The sequence below is a fragment of the Paramormyrops kingsleyae genome, chromosome 9 (genome assembly GCF_048594095.1).
Source record: "Paramormyrops kingsleyae isolate MSU_618 chromosome 9, PKINGS_0.4, whole genome shotgun sequence".
Classification (NCBI taxonomy): domain Eukaryota; kingdom Metazoa; phylum Chordata; class Actinopteri; order Osteoglossiformes; family Mormyridae; genus Paramormyrops; species Paramormyrops kingsleyae.
The window spans coordinates 5,599,171-5,611,490 of NC_132805.1; the positions used below are offsets into that span (position 1 = coordinate 5,599,171).

The 12,320-nt window shown below is 46.1% G+C and overlaps 1 protein-coding gene across 7 annotated transcripts in view; it reads left to right on the forward strand.

The window, feature by feature from the left end:
* dennd4b (DENN/MADD domain containing 4B) overlaps positions 1-12,320 on the forward strand; it is a 37,976-nt gene that overhangs the window by 17,231 nt on the left and 8,425 nt on the right. For 6 of the 7 annotated variants that reach the window (XR_011992895.1, XM_023801307.2, XM_023801311.2 and 3 more), the window contains exons 7-19: positions 825-891; positions 2,376-2,434; positions 2,836-2,980; positions 3,639-3,814; positions 3,928-4,028; positions 4,279-4,494; positions 4,645-4,790; positions 4,961-5,094; positions 6,020-6,134; positions 9,348-9,554; positions 10,429-10,557; positions 10,653-10,797; positions 11,306-11,461. Coding sequence is in view for 6 of the 7 variants with exons in the window: in XM_023801307.2 (XP_023657075.1) it covers positions 825-891; positions 2,376-2,434; positions 2,836-2,980; positions 3,639-3,814; positions 3,928-4,028; positions 4,279-4,494; positions 4,645-4,790; positions 4,961-5,094; positions 6,020-6,134; positions 9,348-9,554; positions 10,429-10,557; positions 10,653-10,797; positions 11,306-11,461 (1,796 nt within the window). In the remaining variant the exon portion in view is untranslated. The remainder of the gene's footprint in view (positions 1-824; positions 892-2,375; positions 2,435-2,835; positions 2,981-3,638; positions 3,815-3,927; positions 4,029-4,278; positions 4,495-4,644; positions 4,791-4,960; positions 5,095-6,019; positions 6,135-9,347; positions 9,555-10,428; positions 10,558-10,652; positions 10,798-11,305; positions 11,462-12,320) is intronic. The other variant, XM_023801312.2, reaches the window with a different exon arrangement.

Consider the following 12,320-nt stretch of genomic DNA (forward strand, 5'->3'; position numbering starts at 1 on the left):
GCTTATAATTGTAAGAATCAGTTGACGTTCCTTTCACTTTATTTTTATATATACAGTCATGCATTGCTTAGCGTTGGAGATACACTCTGGCAAACGCATTGTGTAGGTGATTTCATCAATATGCAAACATCATAGGGAGTACTTACCTACTATGCGTAACATGGCATGCTGTTTTAGAGTAAACTTTTTTTTTATACGTGGAAAGAGTGCACTCTAATGATAAAAAATCCAGTATAGTAAATACATAAACCAGTAACATTTATCAGTTTTAGGTTCTATGCATTATTGTATGTGCTACACTTTTATGCGATTGGCAGTAGGTTTTGTTTACAGCAGTATTACCACAAACACGTTTTGTGTTGCACTATGATGCTATGACGCCTTTCAGCTCTGTTATAATCTTAGGAACCACCATTATTTATGCAGTGCGTCATTCACCAAAATGTTGTTACGCAGTGCATGGCTCTATATTGTATCATTATAATCGGGATTATCATAGCTGGTATGCAAGTACGCACTTTTGGGATAATGATTAAAATGCATGGTAATTTCTTGTCATGACAGTGCAAATGCTTCATTTGCATTGTTGTGATAAGAAATTTCTGCACATTTTAACCTTTACGCCGCAACTGTGTTCTTGTGTACCAGCTATGACAATCCTCGCTTGTAGTTTCCCTTGCTTGTTCCCTATTGCATCCCTCATTTGCCGAATTGGTCCAGCTGCTCGACACGGCATTTGATCCTCACCCGCCATGGGTCCACACACACGTGTTTGCACCACAGCGCCTCCTCCAGGCTGAACGTACTGTATGTTGTCTTCGCAGGCACATCTCCAGCTTCATGCACAACGTCCCGTTCCCTTCGCCACAGCGCCCCCGGATTCTCGTCCAGGTAAGACGGCTGACCAATGAGCGGAGGCGAAGCAGCCCACCCCACAAATGCATATGTAAATAAATTCAGATGAATACACAGCTAACCTTTGAAAGTCTTTCTTCCAGTGCACTGCGGTACTATACTATCTCACCCCTCATGTTCAGTGATGAGTTCCCATGGACTTCATTTTTGCTTCTGTGTTGTGAATTATTTAAGGGTCCCGCTTCTTCCGCAGGTGTAGGTTTTGTTGCCCTGCCGACGGGGGGTAAGCAAGTGATGTCATTGGTCAGAAAGTGCGCATGCGACTTTTGGTAAATTGCCCTAAATGGCCAGACAATCAGTCTGACTGCAAATTCCCGCCTACAAATGGGTGATCATTTTACATGTAATCACCTGGAGACAGAATCAGTAGAGCAGGGGCGGCAGATCCGATCCACGGAGAGCCGCCGTGGGTGCCGGTTTTTGGGATGACCTCTCAGTCAGCCAATAGCTGTGGGTCCCCAGGACTGGACTGGGAACCGCTGCTTTATTACTGGCTGAATAAGAGGTCATCCCAAAAACCTGCACCGGCTCTCCATGGATCAGGTTCGCCAGCCCTGAGTTAGAGCATGGGGTGTTTGTTCAAGCCATCCGTGAGATCACAGCAGACTGGGCTGTTACATCAACAATATTTATATATGTTAGGGTCATTAGTCAGTATAAGCTATGGGTCCAGAATTAGAAGCAGAAACAGACGATGATGATGATACAGCTCCTTTTGGGACAGGTTACGGTGTTGAGGTCAGACACAAAGAGATTAAACTACACATACAAATGCTGCCCCTTTAAGCAAATGGTAAACCACATGAAAGTAGGGAATCCCGTCCAGAGGCACCACAGCTTACAGAGAGTGTGGCTCATAGACCTCAACTTCCCTCAAATCTCCCAGATGGCTTTCTCTAACTGGTACAAGCCAGTAAATGGAATGGAGGGACAGCTGGGTTATAGAAGTATAGTATAGTATAGTATAGTAGGGGCACCATAAAGGGGGGATATGACATGATATCATCGGACCCAAAATGTCTAGCAGTGCACCTATAGTCATAGCATGGCATAGGATTCAGGTGTCCCTGGTTCAGAGCCTCTGTCTCCAGCTGGCTACTTTTTGATTTGTGACTAATATATATCTTGTAATCAATATTAATCTTCATTTTATTTACAGCCGTTTATATAAGGATTATTTTCGTTCTTCGGAATTGACGTAACAGCACATTCATGCCTAATTAATGAAGAGCTGTTATGAAACAGAAGTATGTGATGAGTCCCTGGCAACTGGGGTGGGGAACCCTTGTTCAGAACACAGTGACCGATTTTAGGATTTAGATTTAGCTGGTGCTGATTGGTGGAAGGTGATCCAAAGATCAAAGCATGCCCTGCATTATTATTTGATCGGAAGCGCGTCTCTCTGTTTTGCTGGCTACTTTGTCTGTCTAGGAAGGTCTTGATTGAGTGTCTCGTTGCAGCTTTCCCCATACGACAACCTACTGCTCTGCCAGCCTGTCTCCTCCCCTTTACCACTCAGGTAAAGAGCATCTTCACATGTCCCATTTAACTGTCTCGCTTGTATTTCAGTGCCTTCACTTCAATCCAGTATGGGCCAGATAAGATGTTGGTTTGTGGCTCAGCCAGTTAGGTCTCTGTGCTTAGTATATATATATATATATTTATATATATATGTGTGTGTGTGTAGTGTGTTAATATATTGGACGTTTGCACGTATGTGTGTGTGTGTGTCTCTCGAAGAAGAACGGATGAGATATGTAGCAATGCAGCATTGTGATCTATCTGTACCTGTGAGCATTATTCTGTCATTGCGGCCAGAGCATAGACCCCCTTACTGCAGCTGCAGGATGCAGTGCAGGATGCAGTGTGGGCGGGCCCGGTGCCTGAGCTCTCCTCCAATGGCCTCCTCTCTGCCCGCAGTGGTGCCAGCTTCGTGAAGCTCCTCCAGAACCTGGGAGCGGAGAACGCCTGCACACTGCTGCTGGCCGTGCTGACGGAGCACAAGCTGCTGCTGCACTCGCTGCGGCCGGATGTGCTCACCTCCGTCAGCGAGGCCCTGCTCTCCGTGAGTCCCCGTGGAGCCTCCTGTAGGACAAGCACAGAGGTGGGTGTTTCGGGTCCAGAGAGTAAAAATCCAGACCAAGATTTTGTTTCAACCCACCAGCTGAGCACTCTGTACTGGTTGGTTGAAACAAAATCTTGGTCTGGACTTTTACTCCCTGGTCCTGAATTACCCACCTCTGGGCACGCGGGATTGCCAGTCAGGCGAATGGCGCTCAGCCGCGGTTGAGTTGTCACGTGATTGGAAAAAGTCGTGTGTCATTCAAAAAGGGCTCAATAACACACGAGGTTAAACTGTTACATGTGCTACAGGATGATCAGCTGCCTGTTGAAATTTGACCGGGAGCCCAGTAGGCCATTAGTATTAAGATTAGGATTAACTTTATTGACCCCAGAAGGAAATTCTGGTACTATACTATACTCGGCAATACTCAAATTACATACCCAACCCAAATGTGGGATTTAAAAAGTAAGGAGAAAATTGACTTGTTGAGTTCAGGTTACCATGAAAATTTATTTAGCTGTAAACACAGGAAGTCTGTAAATTTATAGTTGAATCAACAAAAGTAGACCTGTTTGCTTAAAAGACAGCTGGTTTATAAATAGCGCTCGCTGGTACGGTGGTGCTGACTGCTGGTTTCACTACTTCCCCCTCGATGCAGATGACATTTCCTCTGCGCTGGCAGTGTCCCTACATCCCCCTGTGCCCGCTGAGGATGGCGGACGTGTTGTGTGCCCCCATGCCCTTCATCGTGGGCGTTCACTCCAGCTATTTTGACCTGTATGACCCCCCTCAGGACGTGATGTGTGTCGACCTGGACACCAACACCATTTTCCAGTGAGAGAACGCAGTGCTTCATCTACTCAGCTCTGGGATTATCTGTCGTTTTATCCGCCGGCCCCAGGTGCCGGGAAATGTGTACTCATTTTTTTTTTTCCTCTTCACCTCAGATGTGAGGATAAGAAGCCGCTGTCTTGGCGGTCGTTACCCAGAAAGCATTGCAAGACCCTCTTGACGACCCTCAGTAACCTGAATAAGACCCTGGAGAAGAGTGAGTTGGTGTGCTTTGTACATGGCTGGAGGGTGGTGTCTGTAGATGTTTGGGACAGTGAAGATTCCTTAGAATGTTTGTCATTAATACCCAACCCATTTGTGTATAATTGGTGTTCATCACGTTAAGATGGTGCTTATGGTCTGTTGTCCGTCCTTGGTGCTTTAGTAGGTTTATCCAGACTCCGAGTTTCTTCATTTTGATGTTGTTTATCTCCCCTTCTTCCCCGTCCCTGTCCTGCCTCCCTCAGTCTGCATCCCCGGTCAAGAGGACGCCACCTTGGAGTTCCTCCTCACCGACTATGACCTCATCTACGGCCGTCAGAAGCAGCTGGAGCTGGAGATACAGGAGGCCTTTCTGCGTTTCATGAGCTGCTTGCTGCGGGGATACCGGTCGTACCTGCTTCCCATCACACAGGCCCCCTCAGAGAAGACCACCAACTGCAGCTCCCTGTTCAACCTGCAGGGTATGTGTCTGTCTGTGCGTATCTGTGTTTGTGTGTGTGTGTTTGTGTGTGCGTCTTTGTGTGTGTGCAGCTATTCAGTGTTTTTTTTTTTTCTTGTTTAGAGACTTGCTTAAATCTTACATTGCTTCACAAAATATATTCTTCTGTCAGGGTTCCTAAAATCCCGGGACCGGACCCAACAGAAGTTCTACGTCCAGCTGACGCGCACCCAGATGTTCACGCACTTCATCGAGGAATGTTCCTTCGTGAGCGACAGGCACGCCTCGCTGGAGTTCTTCGACGAGTGCGTCCAAAAGGTCTGCCTTTGTGCGCCAAGGGAATCCCTGCACACACCGGTGCCCAGTCTGGCCTCCTTGGCACCTTTTGTTGAACATGAGTGTGTTATGCTGTCATTAGAGTGCTTTTGGTCATGGCTTTCTGGGGAGCTGCTAGGTAATCACAGAGTGCCGTGTCACTCGCTGCTCAGGTGGACGTGGAGAAGCCGGAAGAGGTGCGGCTGATAGACCTTGATGAGACGCACAGCGGGGAGCACACGGTCTTCATCATGCCCCCAGAGGAGCCGCAGGAGTCTGATGGATCTGAGTGCCCCGCCCCCTATAGGTGACTCATCTTCTTAACCTTCTCGCATGACCGAGTAGCTTCCCTCCACTCCCCCCCCCCCGGACGCGCTGGCTTCCTGGACTGCGCAGAGTCCCTCTAACGCAGCGAAAAAAGACAAAATGTTGCTCATGGTGACACTGAATGAGACGCCTGAGGAGTTGGAAAGGAGCCGGAAGGAGATCCGAGACCCAGACAAAAAGAACATGATATAAACATCTTTGTATTCATTTGCTAAACACTCATTTCACGCTACACATCTGTACGAACCGGCCGGATGAGCAGCATGATTTATAACCTAACCATTTATAGGTAGGGTGGCTGACATTTTTGGGGCTTTATAGCAAGCAGGCAGCTCGTTCTGCTAGCTCGCTAATAGGCAAAATTTTATATATTGGACGCTTGTTCTATATCCCGCTCAATTCACTAATAAGCTTCGTTATAACGCATTGGTTATTTCGTACAGTTTCTGCCTTTTCATTGATAAATTCGAAAGGCATCACTTTGGCTTGGGTTAAGTCACTGAGCCAAAACTCTTGGCCAATCAGAGTGGGTGAAGGTGCTCTGTCTTGTGGGAGCTGCTGACTTCCTTCAGGTGTTGGGACGCTTCCTATGACCTCGTGTTCTAAATCTCACCTGTCAAGCTTTTTAATCACATGGGAGGCTCCGTTCCCCTGATAGTCATTGCTACACGCTTGCATCACCCCAACACTAAGTGCAAAAGGTGGCAAGTGAGGGTTACTGTGGCCCCGGGCCCTGACTGCATCTTACTGTGGCCCTGACTGCATCTGTCTGCATCTTACTGTGGCCCCGGGCCCTGACTGTATCTTACTGTGGCCCTGACTGCATCTGTCTGCATCTTACTGTGGCCCCGGGCCCTGACTGCATCTTACTGTGGCCCTGACTGCATCTGTCTGCATCTGCGCAGCTACGAGACCTTCCCATCGCTGCACCCGGAGCTTTTCGACCGGCCGCAGGACCAGCTGCGTGCTCCGGCCAAGGGGAGCGCCCCCAGCAGCCCGGCCCCCCGGCGCACCAAGCAGGTAGGTGGTCTAATCTGCTGGGGGGAGTTGTAGGCTCACCTCAGAATGTCAGAAACACTGCAATCTTCTAGGACATAGGTGGCTGCATATTTACACACTGGGACTTGGGAAAGATGTTATCGTTTGAACGATAAAATTACAAATGTCATTGTTTTTCAGCCCACCCACTATTACACTAATCAGCCTAGTGAGGTTCCGCCATGTTGAACCCTGATGCCTTTATGAAGCTGTTAGTCACGTCTGGACACAGCTGGATAGAATCGGTACGGAGTACAGAGCTGGGGAGGCTAGATCAGCACTGGCTGTCCTACACAGGCCTGCGAGATGGAATGTGCCCCCCACCCACCCTTGCTCTGACGTGTCCTCACAGACGCGGGGGGTGGGGGTACAGTTTCATCCAGAACTGGAATGAGCTGAAATTTAGTGGGAACCAAATGGCGGGTTTTACAGTGTCACCATGGCGATGGCTTCTGAATCTGCTGCAGTTAAAATGCTATCGGTGGCAGGAGAATTTAAACCGTGTTTTAAATTGATAAATTTGATTTCTTGTGAAGTAGCTGAGTCTTTTTTTTTTTTAGGATTCTTAGTCTTATCTTTCTTGAATCCATTGAATGTTTATCTTAGTGTTTCCTCTTTTCATTTGAATACTGCTTTATATTCAGGCTTTTCCTCATTCAGTCAGATGCGTTTTATCACTTCAGTTCTGCTTCTCCTACCTTTGTTTACTATGTCTGTAGCTCATTGTTCGAAGTCTCTCACACGTATCGCACATTCCTCCCTTACATGTTCCCCTGATAGCAGTTAGCATTTAGCACTTACACAGCTCCTCCCTTACATGTTCTCCTGTTAGCAGTTAGCATTTAGCTCTTACACAGCTCCTCCCTTACATGTTCTCCTGTTAGCAGTTAGCATTTAGCTCTTACACAGCTCCTCCCTTACATGTTCTCCTGTTAGCAGTTAGCATTTAGCTCTTACACAGCTCCTTCCTTACATGTTCTCCTGTTAGCATTTAGCTCTTACACAGCTCCTCCCTTACATGTTCTCCTGTTAGCAGTTAGCATTTAGCTAGGGTGACCAGACAATCCATGTCAGAGAGGACACTTTGAGCTACTTCGGGTTTTACAAACTACTTTCTAATTGAAAGGCTCCTGTGCTCGGCTAAATAGTTTAGGTCTTCTTGTGCTTTGACTGGTTTGTTTCCTTGACTGAAAGACTCATCCAGCTGTTTCACATTAGCATTAGTGACACATGCATGATTATAGGAGACTGACCAATCAGCACACAGCAAGAGCTGAGTGCTCAAGTGAAATCCAGGTCCGCTTAATTGAAATGGTAATTTACAATTCCTGTCCTAGCTCAGAGTGTCCTCCCTGACATGGATTATCTGGTCACCCTAATTTAGCTCTTACACAGCTCCTCCCTTACATGTTCTCCTGTTAGCAGTTAGCAGTTAGCTCTTACACAGCTCCTCCCTTACATGTTCTCCTGTTAGCAGTTAGCATTTAGCTCTTACACAGCTCCTCCCTTACATGTTCTCCTGTTAGCAGTTAGCAGTTAGCTCTTACACAGCTCCTCCCTTACATTTTTTCCATGTTAGTATCTGGCTGTTGCACAACTCCTTCATTTGCTCCTGACTCGCATGTGAACCTGCAGCCCACATCCTCCTTGTTTGTCCTTATGCTCTGCTGCATTTGGCCTCCCTTTTCCCTTCATTCCTACTGCACTGATCTGGAATAAAGACTGAGATATAAACCGAGATTTTGAAGAAGAAAAAAAAAAATCTGGCGCTATCACCTCACACCTCTGGAGACCTGGGTTGGTGCCCCATCCTGGGCAGTTCCTTGCCTCTTGTGATTGGCTCCCGACTCCTGGGACCCTTTGTAGGGCAAGCGGTGTAGAGCATGGATGAATGGATGGATGCATAAATACACTCATACATTGATAGTATATTGAAGCGTGTAACAGGCTAACAAGTGTATAAAGTTATTGGGGGAAACTAACTTGAATAGGGTAATTAATTACCCAGAACTAATTATTATGTAGGAGCACAATAACTATAATGGAAATTGTCCTGCAAACTGTGATGGTCTTTAGAGCAAGCCATGCAGAATTAATAGGTAACTTTAAATTTGGAAGATAAATTGCTTTTGACACAAAAAAAGAGGTTGCTCTTACTAGGACACGATTAAATCTAGATGATGTTCATGCTCGTGTGCATGACTTCGATGTAAATTAAGTTTGACATTTACTGACAATGCATTGTTTGTAAAGCTTTAGGAAATGGGAAATTTTTAAAGAGATTACCAGATATGCATTCGAGGGAATATTTTAGCAGGCTTGTCAGGTTTTGTTATTTAAATGCACCTATAATAAGAAATTCTACAGAATAATTTCATCAACTGGGCTTGAGAACATGGAATACATTGAAATCGTTACTGACAAAAATCTAATGCGTCAATGACGGATCTTGTAATTCTGAAACAATCACTCATATATTAAACTCCTATTTTGTTGTTTGATAACACTGGAGTCATCTGGAGTTTCCAGAACTTTTCTCCTCATTATGGTCCAAGCACATGTTCTTTGTGTGTTTGTTTGAGAAGCAAACAGCTGACTGTATTATAATTAGGGCTGCACATCTTCACCGGTCTCACGATTCGGTTTGATTACGATTATCATGTCAACGGTTCGATCAGATTCCACGATTCCCCTATGTTAATGTACGTGAATGCTTTTTATCAAAGAATGCAATCGCTCTGATAAATATGAACTCCCTTTTCATTATTTACACATTTCTTTACCACACACCGATTGTGCCACTGCACGGGAGATATGAGCACAAGCATCCCAGAGATTGGTACTGGTACTCGACCAGGAAAGGTAAAAAGAAAAGAAAAAATACAGTGAAGGTTGCTATTAGGAAGTTCTTCTAAACTGTAGAACTTCAATTAAGCAACATTACATGGCTATCATCAGTTATATTTGGTCACTGCATCGATGCAGAATCCTCTGTCTGCATTGCACTGCATCTTAGAAACAATTAATTTCAACACCCCTGATTATAAGTAGCTGTTTAAAAGAGAAGCTGCAGAGGTTCACTCCCTCGGGGTGATACCATCATCTTCCATAGCCGTGCTAATGTTGTGATGGTCTGACTTTGTCCTACAGTGTCAGATTAGTCTGGTCATGTTGAAATGTTCACCCATCACACAGGAGATCAAGCTGGCCCAGAAGCGGGCCCAGAAGTACTCCTCAGTGCCAGATATGTGGTCCAAGTGTCTGCTGGGGCACTGCTATGGGCTGTGGTTCATCTACCTGCCCACCTTCGTGCGGGCGGAGAGCGCCAAGGTGCGAGCCCTGCACACGGCGTACGAAGTGCTGAAGCACATGGAGACCCGCAAGGTGGTGCTGCCAGATGAGGTGAGGGAGGAGCCCCATCCCTCTGCTTTCCTTGGATGACCTTCTTCTTCTGTGTGAGCTGCTGCCTTTGGTCATCAGGCGCTTTCACACCTCAGGAACTTTTTTCCAGAACCAGAACCTTTATCGGGAACCAGGGTCGTGTTCACATCACAGGATCTCAGCCCGATTGTAGTTCCCCTTACGCAGTTCCAGAACCCTTTTTTAGTACCTACTCCAGACGAAGTATTTTTTGTTCGAACACAAACTACTGGGGGGGGGGGGGCACTTATTACTAGGGCTGCCGCTAATGACTGTTTTCCTATGGATTAATCCTTATTCAGCGGAGATTCTAAGGTAACAGGCAGACAACTTTATGACTTTAATAATGAGTTTATTCAGCAGTTATAAGGACAAAAAAGCTCTCTGTACTAATGTTAATTTAATAGACATGAATAGACGACACAGTGGTTTTCTGGATCTGCAGAATAGCTCCTGTGCATTTTCCCTTTAGGTGTCTTGCATAGCGCTGGTACTGCCATAGTATGTCATCGAAAGTTTGCACGGTGTAAAAGCATTTGTTTGCTCCTACACTTATATATTGATATTAAAGGAAAACTATTTTTATTATGAAGTGAAGCATTTTTATAAACCATAGTAATTTCGTTAAAATATAAAAAGACTGATTTTAAATATTTATGGGGTCCTTTCTCAAGGACACAAGGGGGAAGCGTTCTGCCGACTCTGGGATTTTAGGCTGTAACCTTCTGATCAGAGTGCAGTGTCCTCACCCACTGAGCCGCACTCCACGCAGTGCCGCCACCCTCATAATGCAGTACTACTGCAGTGGACTGATGATTTGCTCCAGGTTTAGTGGCGTGTGTGAATTTGCCGTCAGGTTTGTTACCGGATTCTGATGCAGCTGTGTGGCCAGTATGGGCAGCCAGTGCTGGCAGTGCGGGTTCTGCTGGAGATGAAGAAAGCGGGAATCACACCCAACACCATCACCTACGGCTATTACAATAAAGTAAGTAACAGTACAGGGTCAGTCTGTTACACTTACCCCTCTATATCTGCATGCAGCTCTTATTCTCCTATTGATGTTCTGATCTTTGCCTCTAGGCTGTGCTAGAGAGCAAGTGGCCGTCCACCAATCAGGGCGGCCGCCTCCGCTGGACCAAACTGCGAAATGTGCTGATGGCTGTGGCACAGTTCAGGCAGCCAGTCAAGCGGCGGCAGAAGAGCGGGTCCGTTGGTTCCCACGCAGGTATCTGTCAGCTCAGCGTGGCCGTGGGTGTCTCTCTGCGGGTACTTGGCAAGTGATTAGCCGCCTTCGTGGGCCTAATTACACTGCCGACGGGCGACTCTGCCTCCCTCGTACGACGGCGCGAGACCTGCTGTTTGTGAGGAAAGCAGTCGGCTTGGCACAGCCACACGCTTGATTTTCGAAGCATCTGGTCCAGTTCGAGGACTCTGCAGGCAAATAAGCCTCTAAACCGAATGCTTTCCCAGATGGTCTACGGCAACACGTATGCAGTACCGCTCCACCCATTAGGTGACATAGACGGCACCCTATCTAGGGGCTGCTGATGTAGCAGGCCAGTTTCGCCTTGTCTCTACATGCTCCTCGTGTGGGGGGTGGGAATGGGCTGCAACCAGCACTGCATGTACAGTTTTAATTGCCATGCCAGACATATGATTGATTTAGGCCTGAAGTGGTAGTTTTCAAGGAGCGAGGTGCTGATCTTTCGCCGGGCTCCTCCGACCTGCCGCAGATGTTCTCGTGGAGCAGCCGGCGCAGCCGAGGCCGCAGTCCGGTCTGATCCGCCAGTCCAGCTGGAGCGGGCTGAGCGAGGCCTCCAGCTATGAGTCCCTTACCAGTCTGATGGTCAAGAGCAACAGCCTGAATAGCATGCGAGCTTCAGTCAACAGTGAGTCATTCTCTACTTGCCAGTGATCACTTAAATATCGGGTCTGTTGTTGCAATGCCTGGTAAATAAGTTAGAAAGTAACCAGGTACGATATTACAACATGACGAGTGAAAAGCGACAAATCAGCCGCTGTAAGCACGTCGGCGTCTGACGAAATTACCGTAGTAGATGCCTCGGACACTTTTTTAAAATCTTTTGTCTGGCAGCATTTTGGGTGAAAGGGTGACAGACAAAACACTAACCCATCTGTAAGCATTGTGGGAAAATAATGCCGTACGCAGCGGCTAACGCTAATGCTACGCAAAGCCATTTCCAGCACCATCATAGCTCTATACTTAAATTCACTGCACCGGTGAAGAAAACCATTAAAACAAAGTTTTATGTTTGTTAACTATATTGTTTTATTTATATTTTATGTTCAATTGAGAAGACAAATAGGAGAGAAGCCTGTCATTTGAGTTTGTGGTGAAATTATTTGGTGCTAAATATTTGTCCTGTTCTTTACTGCATATGATGATGGTGATTATTTAGTACATTTCACCATACATCTGCATTATTTACTATTTTTTGTTTTTTAAATTAATCAAATAAAAGGCTGCTTTCCAGTAATATATTTCCTTTTAGAAGTTTTCCTTAAAATAATGTTTAAAATATCGTCTCGTCTCGTTCTCGTCAACCCAGTACCGTGTCTCGTCTCGTGGGCTGAGTATATCGTTACACCCCTATAATCAGGTGATTTGGGGCTAAAATATGTACTTTTATTCTTAATTTTCTGATCTCGTTGCCTTTTTTTTTTTTGTTAAAATAATTATTTCGTAATTAGTATTAGGGTTTTTCTGGTTTTCTAGCAGGCTGTGTA